Below are 22,563 nucleotides of genomic sequence, written 5' to 3' on the forward strand. Positions count from 1 at the left end.
AGTGCCCCTGACTCTACTACGTCATATGAGCCTTGTCTTTTTGCTCTGCGACAGGAGGCATCTCAAACAATGGACTTCAGTGGCGACGACCCAAGGCAAGCCATACGTCTGCCGAGCTGAGCCCTGCGTAAGGTGCTGGTGTCGTGATCCCGGAGCTGCAGCCAACCATGTCCATATCTTTTCTTAGCCTGCGACTGGAATATCCTTCCAAGACAAGTACCACTTCAGGGATAGGCTGTTTGTCTTGGCCGACAGACATGACTTTCAAGCTCTGCTGACATAACACTCAATCCCATGCCGGACTCCAAAAATAGTCATGAAGTTCGAATTTGATCGGCACTGCGACGTATGCCGAGACAAATTGATAGGTCAACCACGTTTGTGAGATCTCGCAATTGTAGACGCGACATGACTATGATGCTATCCGCGCAACTCATCAGGCCGCTCAAACGGATCTTGACACTCGGGCCCGTGCATGGAGTACCAAGAAGAGCTATCATAAGATTTAGGTTCACTGGTAGTCTTGTTTTGCCCTTCGCGAAGTCGTCAACATCGTGAGGCAATTGCACAAAAGACTGGATGGTTGTGGTGATTAACTTGCGAGGGCTAGGACGACCTATGTGCAACATCTGTGACCATTGAACGCTATTACCCCGTCCAACTTCCAGCTCAAGTGTCAATGCGGAAGCGACGGCATCATTAGAGGGCGTAAGCGGGCACCGCAGGCTCGGTGGTGACACGCTTCGGGTATAGTAGCCAGGAGGCGACTGCGATCGGTCCAATAGCTGTTTTCGCACAAGGAAGATATTAGAACCAGGTTCATCGCGCGAGGTTGGCAAGTGCTGAGAGCAAAATGACAGGCAGGAACCGGCCGACCACGTAGCGGACAGCGCGTCAGGGAGGGAGTTCTTACATGTAGTGCCGACCACGTCGGCCAGGGTCAAACCATCAGCAGCAAGTTTGGAACACTCGCCAGTCCAGTTTGGGATGCGTGAGATGTCGGCAGGTCCGTCATGCGTAAGGGCGTCCTTGATGAGGGCCTGCAGAGCCGCACCCCACAGCGGGCTGACGTGGTCGCTGAGCAGCGAGGCCGGACTGTCCAGTGGGCAGACTTTCTGCAGCTCGACGTTGACGACGCCCGCGGCGGGACGGCTGCTGTCCTGGAGGAGATAACCGGAGGCGCCGGTGCCGTGTTGTGGTTGAACGATCTCGTCGGTAGCCGTGTAGATCGTGGTTGTCGGGACGAAGGCGGCGGCGCTGCGCTGGCGGAAGGACTGGATAAAGTTTGATGTGTACGTCTGCTGAGAGAGCGACGGGGTACAGGAGAGTAGGCCGAGCGACGGGCACATCGCCTCGATGATGGCACTCCCATGATAGTCGGGGGAAACGGCAATGTAGTCGCTAACAAGGGCCCGGGTTGACGGCCAGTAGGTCAGTGCCCACTGGGTGTTGAGGTTGCCTTGGGAGAGGGCAACCACGGACACATTTCGTGAAGTGATACCCGAGATATAATTGATAGCGTAAGCGACGAACTCCTGCAAAGAGTCATTAGTACTCACGACATCCAGTTGAGGTCGCCGAGGATGGTATCGAGCTTCTCATGCGGAAACAACGAGGCAGCCCTGCTGAACAACTTACCGAGTTCCACGGGACCTCTTCCAAGAGCCAACCAGGCACATTCAGCCATACCGGATCCGCATACTCCTGCTGTGGCAGCAGCTTGCCGAGGTTGTTGTAGTAGGTGAAGCCACCCTTGGTGCCGGTCGCTGGGACAAGAATCACCGGAGGCTTCTTGCCGTAGGTAAAGGTCGAAGGGATATATATGGCACCTCGAAGCTTTTCCTCCGTGATCGAGTAGGGTACGTCGCCAGCGGCAGCGGGGTAGACCGGGCTAGCGGGCTCCCGGTTGATGTTGTTTTCGCTGTTGACACCCGCGGAATACTGGTTCATCACGGTGGCAAGGTTGCTCGGGCCAAGTCCGCTAAGAACCAGCTGCACCGTGCTCTCCAGCAGAGTTGCCGGCTTGACACCGCCGATTTTGGTGAGAATTGTAACGACATCTTGAATGGACGAGGGCTTCGAAAGGGGCTGAATGTCTCCCAGCTGGGCGAGCAGCGCGGAGCCGGTGACGCCCACGTCATTGAGCTGCTGCTCTATTTTGCCAATGGTGTTTTTGAGCTGGCCGGTCAGACCGCCGACAAGGCCGCCAGTCACGCCGCCAAGCAGGCCGCCGACGAGACCAGGAGCCGCAGCGGCGGTGCAGCCGAGAATAAGGGCTGGGACAATGGCGATGCGCATCTTTCTTCAAAGGAGTGTACTGCCCAAGGCGGGCTTGAGGTGGTCGAAGACGACTACAGCAAGCTTCTGGGGCTTTTCCAGTCATTTATGCCATGTCTGCTCCGTCCTTCAGCTCCACATTGCACGACTCATACCTCGCAGCCCGCACGGACGGGGACCGGGAGTGAGTTGACGTGCGCCAGAGGGATCGGCATCTCACAAATCCCCCATTCGCCAGGTGGACCTCGATTAATTTGCGCTAGTCTCCTTGATGGACAGGGCAATTTAGCGCTACAGAAAACCCGCGCGATTGTGGATCAAGTGAGCCGGCCATCTGTATCCGCTATCTGGCGGGAATCGCCACAGTTTAAGAGGCTAGGGACACCAAGTCAAATACTGTACAGATCCTTTCCCCACTAACACTGCTCATTCGGTACATTTTGGCTTGATTTGGCCGTGCAATGTCGCTGACGCTACGGATTTCAGTCATGATCATCCTGAAGGGAAGTGGGATTCACGACCGGGAGGGGATCTGTCTGCCATTACGTGCGAAGCATTATGATGGCACTGAAAGAGAAGCAACAGCTCTGACCTGGCTGGGTCATCAAATGATGGCCGATGCAGCTAGGATATCAACTCGATGCGCATTCTCTCTGAATGCCTTGAAATGTTGAACAATTGAGACCGCTCGATCGAGACGTAGACGCCACCATTCATACGTAGGAAGGGGTGGTTATATAGCTTGAGAATGGCATGTAGTAGTTGTTCTCAAGCAGGGGCAAGGCGGGAGAGTTTAGTAATCAGCCGAATAGTTTCCCCGCGGACCAAGCGTACAAAGCCTTTATATGTAGGGGCGACTTGCCGACGGCTCTGGTCTTCGGGGAAGTTGGGTAAAAACTGTCTGGATGAGGGTGGCACCGAGGTCTATACGAGCTTAGGGAATGTGTTTGCGTCCGGTGGACAGGGAGTGTGGCACAATAATTTGCATGGGGTATGCTTTAATATCACTACTGTGAGTCTTCTGAACCAGTATTATGGGTGTTGTGCAGGATGATACTCACACCGTCTTTTGCCGTCAACCGCAACACTAGTCATGGCCATTACGACTCTAAGTTTGGCTGGAACGTCCTCAAGTGAGTCGACGGATGGCTAGTGGTTGTTTGTATGAGATGAGCAATTCTCAGAGCCAGAAAGGTCTAAGCTTGGGTCGTTTCTAAAGGGATACTAGCAAATTAACGTTCATTTCAGCTAAGATTTTGGATTGCTCGTTGGTGTTGAACAGAGCAGAACTTCTCTTCGCTCTCTTCGCAGTTCTGCGGCCTCGAGCTGTCATGAGACTGCAACGTGGCGAGATCATGAGTGAGGCATTTCCGATTCGTGATTTCACGACCTGACCCATTCCATCTCCCACATCATGCTACCTTCCACGGCGCTGCTACCATGACGATTCTCCTATCACTCACCCCATCAACTCCGGGAACCTTGCCAACCACAACAGCCCTGAAATGTGTATACGCCTCATCCCAACTCCCTTCAACCCACATATACTGCTTGTCCACAGGTATCTCCCCTGTCACCGGGTCCCTAAACTCCTCCTCGACATCATGCACCGCCACCGCAGCAAGGTACGTCGCAAGCACATTCCAGTGCGCATCACCCCCGAGCATCCGGCCCCAGATATCCATGGCCCGCGCCCGGAAGCCGCGGTGCCGAGCCTGGTGTGCGATCTGCATCACCGCAGACATCACCCCGTCGTAGGCCACGCCTTGGTCGCGGAGGCTTGTAGCGGCAGCGGTGGCGCTGCTGCTGAGGCGCAATTGCTCGGATACCATGTCGACGACCGCCTCGCACTGGTCGAGCAACTCGCGTGTCGATGACTCATGGTGGTGGTTGTGACTGCTGTCATCGTCGGGGTCCCATGATTTGCCAGTAATGTCGAACGCCGTGCGGAGGGAGTAGCAGGTCGCGTGTATGGCGACGGCAGCCTTGCTGTAGGCGATGTACGCGTTACTGTAGGAAGTGGCAGTGGCGGCGGGACCGGGGGTCTTGCAGGCTGCTAGACGCGCGCGGACAGCGACCTGCCATGAGGCCACGAGGTCGAGTAGTGCGCGCTGTTCGTGACGGTGCGCTACTACAAAGGGGTAGACGTCGAAGGCTGCGTTCCCAGGAGTAGAAATCACGCCGTCTTGTTGTTGTTGTTGCTGCTGGGTGATAAGCATCCGTGCTTGGAGGCGGAAATACCAGACACACACAACAGCGAGGCACCTCTTCCACAGCAGTACAAAGCTCTCTGAGGTCTCTTCGGGACTTGGAGGTGTTGCACTGTTGGGGACAGGAAGGTTGAGCGCAAGAATGACCTCCCTTGCCTTGGGATATAGCGCGGAGCACGCTGCGTTGAGGATAGTCTTGAGAACCAGCTCCGTTCCCGCTTCCCAGACGCCCTCGTCGTCGATTGCGGCTGCTATCAGGGACATGCTGTCAACGTCGTCGTCGCTGGTGGTGGTTGGTGCGGGAACAACAATCCCACGCATGATCCTATTCCCGAGTAGCGATACACTCCGGGCGGCAATCTGGTCTGCTGCGTCGGTGTTGCCCTGGAGCAGCTCGAATTGGCTCAGCAGCACCGTCGCAATCAGAATCGAGCGGGGGGTGTGCTTCTTGTCCTGTGCCTCGGTAAGAAGTCGTCGGAACGCATTGATGGCCTTGGCGTAGTGCACCAGAGCCTGGTAGTAATGATTCAGCACCGTCCTGCCTGTACTCCCCTCTTTCGCGAGTAGGCCGACCTGTGACTTGTATAGCGGGACAGAAATGTTCCACTGCTGCGCCTGGACGCGGCCGAGGGCGCCCAGGGCGAGCATGGCGTTCCGCACGCACTCGTCGCGCAGGCTCTCGCGGAGGACGGTGCGGCACCAGAACTCGCTCTGCTGATAGTGCAGGTGTGGGACGACCAGGTAGCGGAAGCTATCAAAGTACTGCGCCTCCCAGGGCCGGATGGTTGTGCTGGGTGGGTGGGGAGACAGGTGGGAGGGTCGTGCTCTGTGATGGGCATGTGTCAACGCAGCAGGTTGCAGAATACGCGGTTGAGTCGCTTTGTTCGTCACAGGAGACGGCTTGGCGGGCCTCGTGTTGCGGGCTGTTCTCCTTGGCGCTGTCCCCTTGTTGAGGTGCGGTGTCGGTTGGTAATGGCATGTTGTTCCACGTTTCTGGCACCGGGCGCAGGAGGGCTTCTGCTCGTCGCATTTGAGATGTGAGGCCTTGCATCCTCGACAGCCTGTGCGACCAAAGGGCGTCTCTCAGCACCAAATTACGGACTGGGAGGGAGGACCTCGCTGTGGCTCAGTCGAGCACAGCTTGCATAATAGTCACTCACCAGTCTTGACTTTCGGCGTGCTTAGCCGCTTGCCGGCTGCGTGGCTATTGTGGAAGTCCTGCTCTTGCTGATGCTGCAGCCATAACTCAGACACTATCATTGTCGCCATGGGCCGTTGTGCTGTGTCCTTTGCCTGTGAAACCAGATTTCAGGGCGGGCAGAGGATACGCGAGCGCTGAGTCCGGTGATGGGAAAAGTTGAGCGGGGAGACGATCTTGCCATTCGTGCTGATGACTTCCCCTCGGCACCCTGGTCGAATATGCAAGATCGTAACTGATTGCACGAATCAGGGTGCGGATCGGGCGACTGGGGTAGAGGTACTTACTTCAGCCCCGTACATCAACGACGAGGTTTGGCGTAAGCGTTGGCGGTATTAGTCGTTATTGAAGCTGCACACATTTGATGGTGTTCAATGTGATTCGCGATGATGCAGACACGTTGCGCACAACACAGTTGCTCCCTGAATATAGCTATTCCATAAGTCGTCGATTCGTTTCATAGACTACTGCTCAACATGTTACTGGAACTGGCCGGCGACACCGCCATGCGGTCGATCTGTAAAATACCATTGGGTAAGGAGGGCGCCGTATTCGAAAATACTCTTACCTGGACTTGCATCCTTTGAGGCCTTTAAGCTTATGTTCTCACGTCCACACCGGAAAATAATGCTCATGCAAGGCGAGCTCAAATCACAAGTTTAAAGACACATACCCCCCGAATCGGGCCTTGTTTGAGCCAACGTGGATCCACGCACCGAACGAGTCTTCACCAATGTCACCTCACCGTCCCCCACTGGCATAACCACAATCCTCCTTTCAACCCGCCCATCCTCTTCGGCCTCTATCACCGCCTTGGACCTTAGATGCGCCCCCAGCCCATCCCAATGCGAGTGCTCCCTGCTCACACATCGGCTTCACAAGTGCATCGCCCGACGGCGAAGCGCGGGGTTGCGATTCTGCGGCGCGATCTGGCTCACGATTGGCAGGGCGGGCTCGTGCATCACGCTCTGGTCGCAAAGGACGAGCGGGGGCGGCGATACTCGCGACCCGCTAGGTTCTGCTGCCGCCGATGATGATGAAGCCGACGGCGATGCCGAGGAGACCATGCTGGTCGTAAGCCTCTTCCTGCCACTCGCTGCATTCGCGACAATGACCCGCCGAAGGATCCAAGACGGTACAGATCGAGTATTATGCCCCGTGTATCGCGATGGGCGATTCTGCTGTACATTTCGTGCTCTTCCGGGCCGGAGCATGTCCGCTGGCGCGCTTGAATAGTCGTCTGCCATTTCCCTTGGAAGTCTTGGATCTCCGCTGCTTCGCGCTGGTGGCTTGTTTGGAAGCGTGTGGTGTCGAAGTTGACGTGTGAGAGTGGGAGTGGGAGTTTGAGTGGGCGTGGTATTGCTCCTGTGCGCGCAGTATGCGTGTCTGCATGCGGTAGGACCACAGCGCGACGGTCGTCAGGCAGCGCGTCCATTGCGCTGCGAAGATTACTTGACTCGCGGTGATGGACGGGGGTGAAGGGCCGCGGAGCAAGGGGATGTCGAGATCGAGGAGGACTTGGCGAGACTTTGGGGTGTAGGGCGGAGTATGGTCTTCAGGACGAGATCTCACTCGGTCTGGCAGAGACCTTCGCCGTTGATGCTGGCTGCTGCTAGAAAGCGGGGGAATCGGGGATCAGTGTTGTCGTTGGCGCTGCTGGAGGTGCTTGTTGACGGTAGCGGTGATTCTTTTTGCAGCCCAGACCAGACTGCCGCCGAAGATCTCGTCGCACAGAACCGCCAGAAAAGGTGCGCCACTTCTTATATTGTCCTAGCCCAGTCCAGCACTCACGCGTCGTGTCCATCATATCGAGGGACCCCTCTGACAGGCCCAAGAGCTGTACGAGCCACATAGAGAATTTCTCGGATAGCCGCGGCCGTCTTGCTGTTCATGTCACGTCCGCTGTCTGGGATATCTCCTAATTCCCCAACTATACCCCCCAGCCGCGTGCTTACCGCATCCTGCCAGTTCGCGAGAAGGTCCACGAACCCACGGTGCTCCATAATATACCTGGCCCACATACTGCGAACGATAGCCCTCAGCTCTCGCCCCTGTCGGAAAAAGCTTAGCGGACACCGACATGGCGTGTGCCTGTAGCCATAGGCAGGAACCACAGCAGGTGGACAGGGATCCGTAGACACCGCCAGTCAGCTGGCTTGGCCCAGAGTCGTACTCATGCCTAGTTTGATGCAACTTATAATAAGCGACTGCTCGCCTTCGACTCAGCAGTCGAGCCACAGTCGCCTTACGAGGCGGTCCATGAAACAATCGAGCATCGCATATCGCTTGCGAAGATTCCAAGGTGCTTGAGTCACCCTCCTCTGAACGGTGTCAGATACGAAGCGGCACGTGCCTTCATTGAGCGGACCAGGTCGCCCATCCTTGCGTGCCAGATACAGGCACAGACATACTCATATCGTCGGAATGTTGAAGCTATGGTTGAGCACTGCCCAGGGTAACTTTGCCCTATTCCATGCCTTGGAGCCGGATGGTACAGAAAACTGGTATTGAGGAGTTCGCAATGCCAGGCTTCCTGGCATGCCCATCGAGTAGGGCTAGGCAGGGCAGGAGATCATCGAAACCCATACTATATTTGGAAGAGACGCCGGAAGCTCGCTCGACAACATCCGAAGGCAGTGACATACCGAAACGGCAGCTTAGCTTCAATTGGAAGGTGCGGGACGCTCGTAAGTTGTTGTGGGGATTATCTCTTGGCAAGTAAGCAGGTTGGCCGATGCCTGGGTCTACACGCGTATAACCTATCAATCCGGACGCAGGGACCAATCGAGGTGGCCAGGGATCGCGTTTGAGACGACGTTGCCTAAAGCCATTGTCCCTGTTGCCTCCACCGTGAGCATACGTACCTTCTACGCACAAACGTGTATTTATAGAGGAAGGCGGCTTTTCTCAACCCGCCCATCGTGCCTGGATGTCCCAGAATCACACGCGCCTGACTTCTTGTGCATTGCTTCCTGAACGGCCGATACCTCGGATTCAGTGACATCATGGCTTTCGACCCTTTTCGTTCCAAGAACCTAATCTACCGGGCGGTTGAAGACAATCCCGAGGATGAAGCCTTCCTCCACTCAATCCAGCTTGACACAGTGTCCTTGTCAGGCAACACCATCCATCTCTTGGTTCCCCAGGGCAAGGCCCATACCAAAAAGCTCTCGGACATCCTCAGGAACAACGCCTTGATCGCGGTCATGATTTGCCTACCTCCAGCCACTGACAGTGGCAATGAGTCCGGAGCTACGGCCACACCGATTGGAATCATTGCGCTTAGCAAATCGCATCCCAATGGAGTTCAAAGTACGTCTGGTTCGGCTGGATCAACCGATTCTATCGTACTTGCATACTAATGCTGTGAGACCAGACCGCAATGCGGGCATCGCCATTAGCATCTACAAGGATTTCCAGAACAAAGGGTACGGCTCGGAGGCAATCCGCTGGATTCTCGGATACGCATTCGTCATGGCGGGGATGCACAGCGTCAGCATTGAGACAGTCAGTTTCAACGAACGCGCCATCTACCTGTACAAAAAGTTGGGCTTTGTCCCGGAGGGCCGACGCCGACAGCAGGTCTGGTTCCGCGGGGCTTGGCACGACTTTGTGGAGTTGGGGATGCTCGAGAGCGAGTACCGGGAGATGCAGGAGAAGGAAGGCAAGTCGTGGGCGGAGGATACGACTCTATAGAAACTAAATGTTTAAAGTCGCATCAATGCTGGATTAAAGATTTTGTAAACAGGCGTAGATTTGGCTTCTTTTCGTTTGTCCCAAGCAACGCATCGCTACCGGAAACACCAACTCGCCAGGCGCCTTCGTTAGTGCACACGTATCTATAATCGTGTAATGAGAGATCCCTCAACCAATCAAGTAACAGCATCAGTGGTTTAGTGGTAAAATCCATCGTTGCCATCGATGGGCCCCGTGTTCGATTCACGGCTGATGCATTCACTTGGCTGCTCCGACTTGGAGCGGGCCTTTCCTTTTGGAGCTTTTGTTGAATACTGCTCCCTTTTTTTTCGGGTCTAATCTGGGTCCTGCCAAATTGGTGCGGAGTGTTGCGCCGTCAGGGCACCCCTGACCATGAACCCTTGGACATGCCCAGGTGGGCCAATGACTTCTACGGGTGCGGCGCACCGCTGCATGATTCAAGTATCGTTGTGCAGCATAGGTTCTGCCGCAATATGGTTCTCCACCTGGGCGGAGGTGATGGGACCACGAGACTATCCTAAGATCCGGTTCTATCTTTACACTTGAGGAGATGGGAACCAAACCACACTTTGATTGTTGGGGGATTTCGGACTATATCATTTGTTTCATGACTGCTTACTCGATCGCGACCCCTTCATCAACATTGCCAACCATACATATCCCTGTCATGAACAAATGTGCCGCAGAATGCCATGGAGACCTCGAGGGCATTGACACAGGCTAGTTCAACGTCGGGTAGAGCGAAAACCAGTTTACAGTTTCGGCATGGATAACGAGATTCAGAACTTCGATTCATGTATCTGAGGTCATCGACACAGGTATAACCTCCCGGCTTACAGATGATAGTTTCTGCTCAGAATCCAGCCCATCCGGCAACCTGCTGAACCTTGGGAACCATTTAGGTAAGATCGGGGTTTGCCGGAAAGTAGGTGCCTCTAGGGAGGGAGTCAATGGCCTCCCGGTCAATGGCATCGATACTCGCGTATCCGGACACGTTCATCAGGATGTCGAACTCGGCAAGAAGGCTCTTCATGACATGGCGGACGCCTTCCTCTCCAGCTGCGCCGAGTGCCCAGACCCAGAGGCGGCCAACGAAGACAAACTTGGCCCCGAGGGCGAGCGCCTTGAAGATGTCGGCTGCGCCGCGGACTCCCGAGTCGAACATGATGACTGTCTTGTCCCCCACTGCCTTGACTACCTTTTCGAGCGCGTCCAGGCTGCCAATGGCACCGTCCACCTGCCGTCCGGCATGGTTGGACACGATGATGCCGTCGACTCCCATTTCCACGGCCTTTCTCGCGTCGGCGACGTTCTGTATGCCCTTGATACAGAATGGTTTGCCTCCCGAGATGCGCTTCCACTGCTTGATCAGACCCGGGAGTTCGTCCCAGGTGCGGGCGTGGCCGTGCCATATGTTCTCGTCGATCCACTTGGCCCCGACCTCCTTGGGGTTCTTGGCCGGGTCCAGCCCTGCCTCTTTGACCCGCTGGAGGAACGCTGGATCGTTGAGGCCGAGATCGCCAGCCCCGTGTTCGTGGTAAAAGGCGTAGTTACCCATGGCCACATCATCGTGGCGCCAGCCCAGCTGCCATGTGTCTGTCGTCAGTATGCAGGCTGAGTAGCCAGCCTTGTGAGCCCGTTCCAGCATGGACGTGGCGACTTTGTCGTCCGGACTCCAGTACAGCTGGAAGTATCGAGGGCCGTTGCCGTTTGCCTTGGCTGTCTCCTCGATGCTATAGCTCCCAGCAGAGGAGAGACAGTACGGGATGTTGAGCTCGGCAGCCACCTTCGCGGGCGATAGCTCTCCCGTGGGATGGTAGATGCGATTGATGCCGATCGGAGCGAAACCGACAGGTGCTGACATGCGTTGGCCGAAGAGCGTGGTCACCGTGTCCCTGGAGTTGGTGTCCACCAGCGTTCTGGGAATGATCTGGTGGCGATAGAATGCCATCCTGTTCGCGTAGTGCGTCCATGACTGGCCAGCGTTGCAGGACGAGTAGAGCCAGCCGGCCTCGCTGAGCCTCTCCTCGGCAAGCTTCTTGAGCTTGTCAGGACTTGTGTTCAAGGGTGGGTGGCGGCCCTCGTTTGGCGCCCAGAACATCTCCCGTTGCAGCAGACCCCATTGGGGCGTTTCCCGAGCCTTGATGTTTGGATTATGTGCGTCACTCATGATGTGTGTAGTGCAAAAGCTTGGCAAAGGGAAGTTGGAACAGTGGAGTTGCAGGTCTTTGCATGGCATTATATGTGTTACCTCGCTTGTCATGACATCAGCTACTTCCAAAATTTGGAGATGATCCCAACGGGTTACTGATGACATGCCTATGACTGCAATTAGTGGCACCAACGTCATATGATGTGATTGGTCAGCTTATTCCTCCGGGACTGTACAGAAATAGGCTTTGCAGCCTTGGGTCCTGAATCTGTGTCTATTTCACTGCCAGGATCACTTTTAAAACGAAAAGATGCAAGAAAATTGGTTGGCTCAACGTGACTGTGGTTGCCTCGAGATGCAAGGCTGATGCAGGTGTCTCCTAGCAGCCGAGCCTGCCTTTCGGAATGGCCGAGACGGCCCATCATTGGCTCAGGATTTTCCACAGTTCCCATCGCCTAGTAGGGTCGAATCTCGTCTGCAGGTAAGGGTCAGCCGTTTGCCAATTTCTATCTGCCGTTCACAGTACCAACCGAATCGACGTGGAGATGGCATATAGTTTTGGACAAACCAGCAAAGATCGCGACCAATGCGACGAACACGATCCATCTTGGAGGACTTGGCCCTCTCTTTACGGTTCACACAGTAACGTTTTCACTGACGGTATGCGCAGGCAAGCGGACCGATGACTATGCAAGTGTTCAAATTTATGCTATCGTGACGCTACCAAATTCCACCTCCGCGACTGCTTCTCCCTGCATGACGCCTTGTACATAGGCCTCACCTAGGAGCACCCAGTGGTCGTCATGATGCTCTGCGATTTGCTGTAGCCGTTCCTGCACTTCAGCCAGCCTCATGTCCAGCTGTGGCCTGACTGCCCTCCATGTCTGGTAATAGTCGTCGGACGTATCCTCGTGTGATAATCTTTCCTTGATCCTAGCCTCTTCTCTCGCCAGATCATCCCTTTCCCGAGCGAATACGAATGGAACAGTGCTATTGGGCAACAGCAATACACTGTCGCCTTCATCAACCCAGCGTGGTCCCAGCATGATATACCCACGCTTGGTCAGACAGATCCTGCGCCAAGTAAGCATTTCGAAACAAGCTTGTTCAAAGGCATGACATTCGTCTGAGACAACCCGGCGGTATGCTTCCTCAGGGGCCAAGGTGAACAAGTAAGCCACGTCATTCCAACTGTCAAGTAAGTCGTTGGCGCTCATCTTTCCTCGCTCCAGCAAGGTACCAGGAACACTGCTGATTGACTTAATATCAAAAGGCCTCTTCTCCCGAAGTTCCATGAGCCTCTTATTACGGGACTCGCTTCGTTCAGCTCTGGCGCGCTCCACATCCTGTTCTCTGAGCACCAAAACACTTTCTTTCGGCCAGTTGAGGTCTGGAAAGGCGGATTTGAGTGCCTCGAGCTCGGCGGTGATTTCTCTCACTGCGTCCAAGCCTGCATCGATGGCATTGCGCTTTGCTCTCCATTTGTTAGCCATGGTGTTGTCTTCCAGCGTGGTCTGCAGGTAGTCAATATCGTGTCCACGCTTTTTGGCTTCTACTTCCAATCGCTGCTGGGCGTTCTGATCCTCGGCAATCTGGCGCTGCTTGCCGGCAATGACCTTTTGTACCTTGGACGTGATTGATTCGCAAAGCAGCGTTCCGGCTTGCGCCGGCGTTACTTGCTGCCCGGCGATTTGCCCAGCAACCATGGTGCACGCGACAAGTTCCAAGAAGGACAGGGAGGATGCGCTTCCTTCTGGCGAATGATGAGAGTTGTTGTCGTATTTGCCCTGCTCGACGGAGTCGCCGGATCGCCTTTCACTGCCCGAGAAGCGTGGTAGAAACCGCATAAGCTTCCTGAGCTCCGCGTATGCGGGAGGGATGTCTATTTCAAATTCGACCGAGGCGATTTCATCGAAAGTTGCAGCATCAACTTGGAGTATCTTGCAGTTTGCCGAGATCCGGGGGCCGGTAAAAACAGTTCTCAAGTTGGTATGGGATCTCGACATTGAGCTAGACGTGCAAGCTGCGAATGGGCTGTTCACAGTGGACGGGACCAAATCTGCCAACAGAGCAGACTGCAGCTTGTTAGTCAGATCAGCCAAACCGTGTCACTAGAATGCGCCACGAGAACGAGGCAAATAGTGATGAGGTAACAGGCTGTTTAATCTCACGGGGGGTATGCAGGAGATGACTGACCGTCCATGAACCCAGCGCGGGAACCCAGGAAGGTAGGCCAGAAAATGCTTCCGGCTCGTGGGGCTGCGGTTCGAAAGCCGCTCTGAACTGGTGCTTATCGCGAAGGCGCGATGCAACTCTAAGCAGATCTTCCAGAGTAGCATGTGTCAAGATGCAGGCAGCAGCATTGACGAATACCTCCACATCTTGAACCGAATAGTTTGGGACGAGTGCCGGCCAGAGCGCTCGAGTCATGGGGCCTTGGCTATCAAGAGATCCCTGGTGTGATATCTCAATGGGTAGATTGAGCGACGCTGAAGCATCCGTTGTCTCCTCGCCCCTGACAGGGAGGGTTGGTGCGATTTGTAACCGCTGATCAATGGACAAGCAGTCTTCTTGAACCAGAGACAGCCCGGCAAAGACGTAGTCCTTCCCAACGGACGCCAAACGCCCTTTACACGCTTGAAACCACTGAAGGAGAGTCCACTTGTTGCCTCTGGCAAACTCTTCACGGGCCTTAAGCGTTGTTGGAAGAAAACGCATGTGGCTACTAAGGATCCGCTCCAAGGGCTTCTGCCAGTCGGACCAGAGGGCAGCCTCGCCACGACCGCGGCCATCCAGATACCACTCACACGAGAACAATAAGGTCTCAAGGCCAATCTCGTGCTTGCCGTGTAAATACGTGATATTCCTGGCAAGGCAAAGCTCTTGGACGACCCACACGCGCTTCATCCAAGACCTGTTAGCCAGATGGAAGGCCGTTGAGGCAGCGCACAACAGCTTCCAGTCATCGGCTGCGCTTTCCCCGATGCTGACCCTGGACCTGTCCCATGGATACGGTGGCATTGGCTTGTCTGCTCGAGCCATCTCCTGAAGGGCCTTCAGTCCTCTTTCAGCCGCCCAGGAAATGAGCCCCAGCCAGACAACGACAAGTTGGGCAGACTGATAGATGCGACCCATGATTTGGATCTGAGCTGTCAGTTCCGTTAGATCGCTGTACATCTAGTTAACTAGGTCTCCAGGTAATGAAAATATTCGTCAGGGCTCAAAATCAAGCATGCAACCACACCTTTGATTCATACATATAGCATCAATCCAGAGCCACACGCCAGGCATGGTCCTGTGCAGCCGTTTAAGTGCCTCGAACAGGTTTTCAAACACCATCATCCTATGTCCGTTGCAAGTCACCTTGCGTGACGCCACGAGGTCTTCGTCGGGGTCCTTGGCTTCGAGATACAGCGGCTCATCTTTCAGTGTTTGCTTGGAAATTGACGCCAAAATCCTGGTGAAGGCGCCGAGTGTTGACCGCTGTTGACGCCACGTGTACGACAACGCTGTGAATTGTGGGTTGCGGTCCAGCTCTGCTATGTGCATGACGAACTGTACATTGTTGTCGTCATCCTCGTCGTCGTCGTCGTCGTCGTCGTCGTGTGCATCCCCGCTGACCGGCTTCCCCAACCGTGCAGCCTTTTCCATCTTCTTGGAAGGTGCAAGCTTGATGAGGCGGATGCTTGTAGGCGTAGGCAGTGGCTCGTACGGGAAGGGGTCGACAGCCTTCCATTCCTGTCAAGAAGGTGTCAAATGAGCTAGAGCGCACACCAGACAGAACAGATCTTGTTCGGGCTGCCTTGCATGATGTTCCGAGGGAGTGTAGGTTACTCGGTCCCCCGCAGCTGGAATTGACTTGCCTGGATCTCCCTCTCAACGTTTTGCACAATCTTCAACTGCTTGAAAGAGTCCGTTACGGAGTCTGCGGTTTTGAGCAGCGCGCTTCTGGCGCTCCTGAACCGTTCCATGGCTGTTCAAGGCCAAAAAGGTCCGGCTAATGACCAAACGGATCATAGGTTGGTGGTGTTGTCGCAAGGACGATTTCCGGCTTGCCTACCCCGCCCAGCCTGGGAGGTGAGATTGCCAGGCAGACACCTGAACCTAGTACTGGTAGCCAATGAGCGCAACGGCGCGGACTGCGGGGATGGTACAAAATCAGCTCATGTTATGAGTCAGCCAGGTGCTTGTCTAAATGTCTAGGCCGGAATGAAAATGGCTCGTGTGGCAATGCGTAAAAGGTCTTGCCTTGCGGCCTGCCAGATGTGGCCTGGGAGAGGTCGTGAACGCATGGTGTCTTCACGTTACTGCTTTCACTCTATTTTTGCCCAGCTTCTGGCACGTAGGCGCAGGATTGTGTAGTCTTGAAACATGGAAGGCGAGCACATCAACACATAAGCGGGTCCTGTGCCGCTTTCAGCATCCCATTTCCGGAGCAGGATATTTATTCAGAGTATCAAATGCTTAGCTATTCTCAGGAAGGCTCATGACCGGCTTGGCCATCCACACACATAATGCGCACACGCGCGCACACACTTTCTCACACCTCGGCCTCCTCCACGACAGCACCGATCTTCTCGTCCCTGACCACCGCCCTAGCCCCGACAGCGCGGGTGTAGTTGGCATGCGCCTGCTTCGCGAAGACGGAGACGTCCGGGCCAAACAGCAAATCCATGTCCTCGAGCTGGACGCCCTTGGTCTCGGGCACAAACAGCCAGGCAAACACGATGGCGACGACGGTGCACGCGCCAAAGAAGAGGAACGTGCCGTAGCTGATGCCCAGGATCATGTAGGGCAGGGAGTAGACGACCATGAACTGCGTGAGCCACTGGAAGCAGATGGTGACGGTCATGCCGAGCGTGCGGATGCGCGTGGGGAGCACCTCGGAGGTGAAGAGCCAGGGGATCCCGTTCCAGGAGCACCCGTAGAAGAAGGCGTAGATGTAGACCATGGCGACGGCCGTGTTGGCGCCCGCGTCCCGCGGAGGGGTCGACACGAACGAGTTGCTCACTTTGCTGTAGACGCCCAGGTAGAACATGGCCAGGCCCGCGAAGATGCCGCCAAAGATGAGCAGCGGGCGGCGGCCGAAGCGGTCGACCAGGATGGCGGCGTATACGATGGTCGCAAACATCTTGATGATGCCAAAGATTCCCGTGGCGAGCAGGCCTGTGGAAGTGCCCGTGTACCCGATGGATTGAAAGATGGACGGCGAGTAATAGTTGACAGCGTTGATGCCCGTCAGGTTCTGCAGGAGCACCATGGCGAATGCGATGACGAGCCGGTTGCGGATGCCCTTCTGCGTGAGCTCGCGTGCCATTTGCCCGTAGGTGCGCCGCCCGCCGTGGGCTGTGGCCTCGACCTCGTGAGTGATGGCCGTCTCAATGACGGACAGCTCGCGGAGGACATATGGGTGGTCTTCGGGCAGGTGGCGAATCCATGAAAGAGACTTGGCTGCCTCGGCCATGCGGCCCTTTGACGCATACCAGCGAGGGGACTCGGGCATGGGGGCCAGCGAGATGAGGAGGAGGCCCGCGGGCACAAACTGCACGGCAACGGGGATGTGCCATTGCTCGTCCGTGTCGCCTGGGATGTTCTGGTTGACGCCGTAGTTGACCCAGAAGCCAAAGACGAGGGCAACCTGCAACATGATCTCGAAGACGCCGACAAGCCGGCCGCGGATCAGCGCGGGGGAGCACTCGGAGACATAGATGGGAAGGATCATGGCCGAGGCGCCGACGCCCAGACCGGTGAGCGCGCGGCCCGCGTACAGGCAACCAAGATTGCCAGCCAACTGCAGTCCCGCGCCGACCATGAAGACCACAGCCGAGATGAGCATAGAGATCTTGCGGCCCCAGCGCTCGGCGAGAAAGAAACCAATGGCGCAGCCGAAGAAGGCGCCGCCTTGGAAGGTCGAGACACTGGAGAAGATCGACCACGTTAGTGCCCAATTGTGGTCTAAGGTCTTGGTGAAAGGGGAGAGATAGCTCACATATTGGAGGACAATGCCGCTCTGGCCTGCTTGCTGACGTTGGTAAGACCATAGGCGGCCTGGAAGGACGGCAGGCTCATGGTGCCACCAATAAAGGCCGAGTCATAACTGCAGGCAGATAGGTCGTTAGTCTCCAGCTTGTTAAAGGGCCGATACAGGTGAGAAGGGATGTTGGAGGTATACATATACGTACCCGTACATGGCAGATGCCCACGAGGCGGCAAAGGCCAGGAGATATGGTCGATGGCCATAGACCTCCTTAGGGGCCTCTTCGCCCGGGCGCTCCTTGAGCTCGAATGGGTTTCTCATGTCGTGTGCGGGATGGAGAGCAGGCGAGCCAATAGAGATGGGCAAGGAGAGCCAGGAAAAGGACAAGAAGTGCCTAAGTGATGCACCACGAGAAACAGTCGGTCCGGGATGGCCGCGGGAGGGTTTTATGCGGAACGGAGCCAGGGAGGAAGCAAGAGAAGTGGAGTTGCGGCTGCTCCTTCTTTTGATGGTTCCCGGTCGTCGGGTCAAGCTCCCGACAGGGGGGTGTCGTTCCCCATGGGCAAAAGGCGGAGAGAGGGCGGAGAGTGCGTGGAGCCTTCCAGGGACTCAAGTTAACCGCAGTCACACCTCTGCCACAGTAGACCGTCAGACTCGTGTGGCGCTGCCAAACACGGGACACATGAGTCGCTACGGCACCGACGCACGCTTCGGCCGTAGTTCCGACGTCCTATGGCGGCCCCGGATCCACCTCGTCCCCCCGCGTATACCCCGGGACTTTGATTGAGGCACACAGCAAGCGGCACGATGGACTCAAGGGCAAAAGCTGGAGTGCTTTGAAGCAGAGGCGCATAGGCCGGTCGGCTGAAACTTTGAACCCCCTGATCGAACATGGAACTCTTCTCAACCTTCGAAGTCTGCACGAGGTTGAATCCTATCTAGCAGGAGAAAGGATCCTCAGGTGAAGCCAGATGGAGACTTGGACAAAGCGAGAGTAAATGGATGGGGAAATGCGGGGAAGTGTGCTGGCCATCATGACCATGTGGCTTGTCCCGGATAAGCAATCTGCCACGGGGCAACCAAGACAGTACCCCGTCCCGACATGCAAAGCAGGGATGGGCCGAGGGACATTCAAGCTCAACCTGGCAAGCTGGCCAAGCTGGAGCTCAGCTGTTGCTGTTGCGGGGACCACCAGCTGATTCCGTGTCTGCGGCACAGCGGAATTAGCTGGCTTGGCAACCAAGTGTCCAGGGATTTCCTCCAGCTGTGCTCCTGGCGATGACTGGATGCTGCTAAACGTTCTCCCGTGCCGTATGGTAATGAAAGCGTAGATCAAGCTGAGCTCCTCGGTGGATATTGGGGACCATGCCACGGCGATTTGCCCGGTGGACATCAACCCAGGTATATGCATCCAAGTTGTGGCATTCGACTTTCGGCACGCCCAGTGCCGCCACTGTGGGGTCCCCGGTTCCATGCTCCTCATTCTCCGGTTTCGGGAGCCTACGGATCAGTCATGGCTCGCCGACACAAACCGTCACGCAGGACCCTTCTTCCAATCTCCGGCACTTTTTGAGATCTCGTCAGTCTTTCTAGTCACACAAGAAGCAAGACAAGAATCAACAATATGGCGCCGAATCTACCACCCATCCCGTCCTTCGACGACCTTCCCCTCGACAAGTCCGGCCCACCAGGTAATGCGTGGGGCCTCTACGGCCCGGACGACGAGCTCGGCCGGCTGAACCTTCTGACACCGGAGACCACGGCCGCGGCAGCCGCCGAGATCAGGGAGGGCCTGCGCATCCGGCTCGACTGGCCGCTCGACAAGCCCTCGTACCCGACGTTCGAGCGGCGGCGCTTCGAGCACCGCGTGCTGGAACAGGGCCCCCAGGTTATGAACGACGACGTCATCCACATCAACACCCAGAGCAGCACCCAGTGGGATGGCTTCCGGCATTTTGGTGCGTTAGCTGGGCCGTAACAGTGATGGGAGATGATGAGTTTTCTGATAAATCGGCTGCTGATTCTTTTTCTTTCTTTTCGGGGTGCAGCGTTTCAGAAGTCAGGCAAGTTCTTCATGAACCACACGCGGGCCGACTTTGCACAAGGGAGCACAAAGCTGGGCATTGACGGTAAGAAGACGTCAAGTCCCCTGTTTCTTGTTGAAGAAAACTTCGAGACTTTATGCCTCTGCTCCTGCTGACTGGAACCAATGCCATCCATTTCTTAAGCCTGGGCGCAAAAGAAAGGAGGCATAATCGGCCGCGGCGTCCTGATCGACTGGTTCTCCTGGGCCCAGCGCAACGACATCCACCTGGACCCCTTCCAGTCGGGCGCCGTCGAGATGTCCCACATACGCGCCATCATTGCCGAGCAGGACCTCTCCTTCAAGCAGGGCGACATACTCTTCATCCGCGTCGGGTTCACGGCCAAGTACAACTCCCTCACCCCGCAGGAGCAGCAAGGGTTCCCCGACAGGCAGCCCGGCGGCCTGCTGGGGCTCGAGGCGACCATGGACTCGCTGCGATGGGTCTGGGAGTCCGGGTTCGCGGCGGTGGCGTCGGACTCGCCCAGCTTCGAGCGCGGGCCCACCAACGGGCCGTATAATGATCCGGACGTGAGTTTTCATCAGTGGGGGCTTGCCGGGTGGGGACTGCCGTTGGGAGAGATGTTTGATCTGGAGGAGCTGGCCGAGGCGTGTCGCGAGAGGGGCAGATGGACGTTCTTTGTGTGTTCGCTGCCTATGAGGGTAAGTACTCTTTTCTCTTTTTCTTGTTCTCTTGGGCTATATTTCCGTGCCCACAAGTAGCCGTGATCTTGATACGTGATCCAGACCGTACCAAGCAGCTGGCCGTCGTGATTCAATGGCCTGCCAACTTATACGACATACTGATTCTTCATGATGATTTAGATCCCAGAAGGCGTCGCCTCGCCGGGGAACTGCGTGGCAATTCTATAGGGTCCCGATATTTCAAAGCTTGGTCAAGGCCGAAGGTCATTTCTAGCAACGGCATAACTCGATATGGGGCTTGTCATAAGATATTCCACCTGGCATATTTCCAAATCCCATTCATCGCAATCATCTGATCCACGTGCATTAACACACATCCACCACTTAAAGAACTGTCCCGGAAAGACAGGGAAAAGAGCCCAAGAATCTGCTTGAATAGATATCGAAAACATGTGATTTCAAGGCTTCAGTCCAGTCTTGTATTCATGTCATCTAGGGTTCCCTTTCCCCCCCTTTACGCTCTGCCTAACTCCATAAAGCTCTCCATTCGCGTCTCGCCATCCACAAAATTGCTACGGGCGAGGGCTAGTGAGTGGTGCTGGACGGGGAGGGGAGTGGCATGGCTGAAAATGTAAAGGCGCCTAAGCAGAGTAGGTGAACTCGACGCGCACGGGGTTGTGGTCAGACAGCCTGTTGCCGTCGGCCTGGAGGAAGATGTCGCCCTCGTAGTCAAAGGCCGTGGTGTCGAGCTTGACGGTGGTGCCGGAGCGGTACCTGTTGCTCGCGTGACGGACGATGAATCAACCTTCTTGGAGGGGAAGGAGGAGGAGGAGGAGCGGAGCAGTAAAAAGAAACCAAAGACTTACAGGATCTTGTCGACAATCTCGCACGCGTTGTTCGGGGCGGGGACGGGGCAGGGGTTAGCCGCGGCTCCCTCGGTCGGGTACACGCCGCCCTTAATGCGCTCTACCCACGAGTCCTTGAAGCCCGCGTCCCGGAGCTTGGTGATGCTCCGGCCCGAGTTGGTGTACCGGTCGTTTGTGTCTCCGGCGATGATGACGGCCCGGCCGGCCGAGTTGGCGTTGATGTAGACGAGGATCTGGTCGATGCCCGCGGAGCGGGCCGCAAAGTCGCCGCTGTTGCCGCTGTATGAAGGGCGGGGGGAGATGGAGAGTCAACACGCGAGTCTTTTTCTAAACCAAGGAATATGCCTGACGGGAGAGCTCGTGGGTTGCAGAGGAAAAAATAAGAAATGGAAGAGACCAGACGAGAACTCACCCAGCATCCGCGTGCAGATTGTATAAATCGACTTCGACGCCGCTGGCAATCTGCGTGCGCATCATGGTGAAGCCTTTAGGAGTCAGGCAGTCGGCCTCGTTGAGGTCGCACTTGTCCCACTTGACGCGGTTCAAGGTGGTGTAGGGGAAGTTGAGGAGCGAGTTGAGCCCGGAGCCCCAGGGGACGGTGCCCGTGGTCGGCGTGCGGTACGGGTGGTCGTCGGTCGCGTAGATGTAGGCGTGGTACGCAAAGTCCTCCTGCACGTGGATGATGTCGTAGTCGTACTCGGCAAAGAGGCGGCCGATCGAGTTGGCGTTGGTGCCCTTGTCGCCGGGGACGCCGTTGCCGGAGAGGAAGGCCGGAAGGCCGGCGACGTTGTACGTCAAGAAGCTGAACTTGCCAGTCGTCCGGGCCGAGATGGGGACCACCAGGCATGAGAGAAGGGCGAGCAGCTTGGCCGCCGAAGCGGGTGAGGTGGTGAACGAAGGCATCGTGAAGAGTGAATGTGAACACGATGTGGGCAGAAAGCGCTATATGAGAAGCTAGCAAAAGTCTCAGTCCAGGCTGTCGTATTGTCCGTTAGTGATGTCGGTGACCAAGCCAGAACAACACTGCACCAGGAAGGAAGGCGGCTGTCTCGCCATCTTGTAGTCAAGGCCGCCCAGTCTCCGGGCACGTACACTTGCACAGTTAATCATCGACCCGCTGGAAATGCACGTGGAGACGACAATGGTCCCTGGGCATGAAGACTGCTCGATCACCAGGGCAGGACAGATCCGGGGCTGGATCGACAAGTAGCCAGGGGCGGACCAGGGGACTTTGCGGTCCCTTTGCAGGCTAGAGTATAATGAAGCTGGGCATAATCTGCAAGCTGGGGCCGGCTGGTTGTCATCGTGCAGTCAACACGCCAACAAAAGTCCTGTAGAAAGCAGCGATCGGCCCATCCCATTTGGGCAGTCCCCTTGGCAACTTGCATTGACCACGCTTTCACATGAAAGCCCAGTGGGCGCGACCTTCTGGATTGGG

The 22,563-nt window shown here is 56.1% G+C and overlaps 8 protein-coding genes and 1 non-coding gene across 9 annotated transcripts; 3 read left to right on the top strand and 6 right to left on the bottom strand.

Moving 5' to 3' along the window:
* Positions 1 to 699: 699 nt before the first annotated feature.
* B0I36DRAFT_363152 (uncharacterized protein) lies at positions 700 to 2,298 on the bottom strand (the record flags this gene model as incomplete). Its single annotated transcript, XM_046158758.1, has 3 exons — positions 700 to 785; positions 914 to 1,535; positions 1,639 to 2,298. 3 exons carry the CDS (start codon positions 2,296 to 2,298, stop codon positions 700 to 702), a joined length of 1,368 nt encoding a protein of 455 aa, XP_046013143.1.
* A 1,139-nt stretch (positions 2,299 to 3,437) lies between these two features.
* B0I36DRAFT_123062 (uncharacterized protein) lies at positions 3,438 to 5,815 on the bottom strand. Its single transcript, XM_046148070.1, has 2 exons — positions 5,648 to 5,815; positions 3,438 to 5,548 (listed from the first exon to the last, which is right to left on the bottom strand). Exons 1-2 carry the CDS (start codon positions 5,754 to 5,756, stop codon positions 3,690 to 3,692), a joined length of 1,968 nt encoding a protein of 655 aa, XP_046013144.1. The 5' UTR covers positions 5,757 to 5,815; the 3' UTR covers positions 3,438 to 3,689.
* Positions 5,816 to 8,690: 2,875 nt separating this feature from the next.
* On the top strand, positions 8,691 to 9,381 carry B0I36DRAFT_363154 (acyl-CoA N-acyltransferase; the record flags this gene model as incomplete). The annotated part of the gene is made up of 2 exons (XM_046158759.1): positions 8,691 to 8,997; positions 9,062 to 9,381. The coding sequence occupies 2 exons, from the start codon at positions 8,691 to 8,693 to the stop codon at positions 9,379 to 9,381; spliced, it is 627 nt and encodes a 208-aa protein (XP_046013145.1).
* Positions 9,382 to 9,567: 186 nt separating this feature from the next.
* Positions 9,568 to 9,638, top strand: B0I36DRAFT_t84. The gene has a single exon. It is a non-coding gene; the product is annotated as a tRNA-Gly (tRNA).
* A 469-nt stretch (positions 9,639 to 10,107) lies between these two features.
* B0I36DRAFT_323958 (FMN-dependent dehydrogenase) lies at positions 10,108 to 11,583 on the bottom strand. The gene has a single exon (XM_046154042.1). It carries the CDS (start codon positions 11,570 to 11,572, stop codon positions 10,301 to 10,303), a length of 1,272 nt encoding a protein of 423 aa, XP_046013146.1. The 5' UTR covers positions 11,573 to 11,583; the 3' UTR covers positions 10,108 to 10,300.
* Positions 11,584 to 12,238: 655 nt separating this feature from the next.
* Positions 12,239 to 15,601, bottom strand: B0I36DRAFT_384242 (heterokaryon incompatibility protein-domain-containing protein). Its single transcript, XM_046160993.1, has 4 exons — positions 15,418 to 15,601; positions 14,799 to 15,292; positions 13,751 to 14,723; positions 12,239 to 13,629 (listed from the first exon to the last, which is right to left on the bottom strand). The coding sequence occupies exons 1-4, from the start codon at positions 15,523 to 15,525 to the stop codon at positions 12,259 to 12,261; spliced, it is 2,946 nt and encodes a 981-aa protein (XP_046013147.1). The 5' UTR covers positions 15,526 to 15,601; the 3' UTR covers positions 12,239 to 12,258.
* A 187-nt stretch (positions 15,602 to 15,788) lies between these two features.
* On the bottom strand, positions 15,789 to 17,968 carry B0I36DRAFT_289546 (general substrate transporter). The gene is made up of 3 exons (XM_046151676.1): positions 17,737 to 17,968; positions 17,544 to 17,651; positions 15,789 to 17,472 (listed from the first exon to the last, which is right to left on the bottom strand). The coding sequence occupies exons 1-3, from the start codon at positions 17,850 to 17,852 to the stop codon at positions 16,095 to 16,097; spliced, it is 1,602 nt and encodes a 533-aa protein (XP_046013148.1). The 5' UTR covers positions 17,853 to 17,968; the 3' UTR covers positions 15,789 to 16,094.
* Positions 17,969 to 18,949: 981 nt separating this feature from the next.
* Positions 18,950 to 20,462, top strand: B0I36DRAFT_289551 (uncharacterized protein). The gene is made up of 3 exons (XM_046151677.1): positions 18,950 to 19,489; positions 19,580 to 19,660; positions 19,760 to 20,462. The coding sequence occupies exons 1-3, from the start codon at positions 19,156 to 19,158 to the stop codon at positions 20,335 to 20,337; spliced, it is 993 nt and encodes a 330-aa protein (XP_046013149.1). The 5' UTR covers positions 18,950 to 19,155; the 3' UTR covers positions 20,338 to 20,462.
* Positions 20,463 to 20,805: 343 nt separating this feature from the next.
* On the bottom strand, positions 20,806 to 22,161 carry B0I36DRAFT_123111 (Endonuclease/exonuclease/phosphatase). Its single transcript, XM_046148071.1, has 3 exons — positions 21,538 to 22,161; positions 21,126 to 21,404; positions 20,806 to 21,033 (listed from the first exon to the last, which is right to left on the bottom strand). Exons 1-3 carry the CDS (start codon positions 22,026 to 22,028, stop codon positions 20,901 to 20,903), a joined length of 903 nt encoding a protein of 300 aa, XP_046013150.1. The 5' UTR covers positions 22,029 to 22,161; the 3' UTR covers positions 20,806 to 20,900.
* Positions 22,162 to 22,563: the final 402 nt, after the last annotated feature.

Source organism: Microdochium trichocladiopsis, assembly GCF_020744255.1.
Source record: "Microdochium trichocladiopsis strain MPI-CAGE-CH-0230 chromosome Unknown B0I36scaffold_5, whole genome shotgun sequence".
Taxonomy (NCBI): Eukaryota; Fungi; Ascomycota; class Sordariomycetes; order Xylariales; family Microdochiaceae; genus Microdochium; species Microdochium trichocladiopsis.

What these genes read in the sequence shown, in the direction of transcription:
- B0I36DRAFT_123062 (XM_046148070.1), bottom strand. Translation starts at nt 5,756, where the DNA reads ATGGCGACAATGATAGTGTCTGAGTTATGGCTGCAGCATCAGCAAGAG. An exon ending in CACGCCGAAAGTCAAGACTG is followed by an intron (nt 5,549 to 5,647) that starts GTGAGTGACTAT and finishes TTGGTCGCACAG; the next exon opens with GCTGTCGAGGATGCAAGGCC.
- B0I36DRAFT_323958 (XM_046154042.1), bottom strand. Translation starts at nt 11,572, where the DNA reads ATGAGTGACGCACATAATCCAAACATCAAGGCTCGGGAAACGCCCCAA.
- B0I36DRAFT_384242 (XM_046160993.1), bottom strand. Translation starts at nt 15,525, where the DNA reads ATGGAACGGTTCAGGAGCGCCAGAAGCGCGCTGCTCAAAACCGCAGAC. An exon ending in GCTATATGTATGAATCAAAG is followed by an intron (nt 14,724 to 14,798) that starts GTGTGGTTGCAT and finishes CTAGATGTACAG; the next exon opens with CGATCTAACGGAACTGACAG. An exon ending in CCGCGCTGGGTTCATGGACG is followed by an intron (nt 13,630 to 13,750) that starts GTCAGTCATCTC and finishes AACAAGCTGCAG; the next exon opens with TCTGCTCTGTTGGCAGATTT.
- B0I36DRAFT_289546 (XM_046151676.1), bottom strand. Translation starts at nt 17,852, where the DNA reads ATGAGAAACCCATTCGAGCTCAAGGAGCGCCCGGGCGAAGAGGCCCCT. An exon ending in TGGGCATCTGCCATGTACGG is followed by an intron (nt 17,652 to 17,736) that starts GTACGTATATGT and finishes ATCTGCCTGCAG; the next exon opens with TTATGACTCGGCCTTTATTG. An exon ending in GCGGCATTGTCCTCCAATAT is followed by an intron (nt 17,473 to 17,543) that starts GTGAGCTATCTC and finishes GATCTTCTCCAG; the next exon opens with TGTCTCGACCTTCCAAGGCG.
- B0I36DRAFT_289551 (XM_046151677.1), top strand. Translation starts at nt 19,156, where the DNA reads ATGGCGCCGAATCTACCACCCATCCCGTCCTTCGACGACCTTCCCCTC. An exon ending in GGATGGCTTCCGGCATTTTG is followed by an intron (nt 19,490 to 19,579) that starts GTGCGTTAGCTG and finishes TTCGGGGTGCAG; the next exon opens with CGTTTCAGAAGTCAGGCAAG. An exon ending in CACAAAGCTGGGCATTGACG is followed by an intron (nt 19,661 to 19,759) that starts GTAAGAAGACGT and finishes CCATTTCTTAAG; the next exon opens with CCTGGGCGCAAAAGAAAGGA.
- B0I36DRAFT_123111 (XM_046148071.1), bottom strand. Translation starts at nt 22,028, where the DNA reads ATGCCTTCGTTCACCACCTCACCCGCTTCGGCGGCCAAGCTGCTCGCC. An exon ending in AATCTGCACGCGGATGCTGG is followed by an intron (nt 21,405 to 21,537) that starts GTGAGTTCTCGT and finishes CCCTTCATACAG; the next exon opens with CGGCAACAGCGGCGACTTTG. An exon ending in GAGATTGTCGACAAGATCCT is followed by an intron (nt 21,034 to 21,125) that starts GTAAGTCTTTGG and finishes CGCGAGCAACAG; the next exon opens with GTACCGCTCCGGCACCACCG.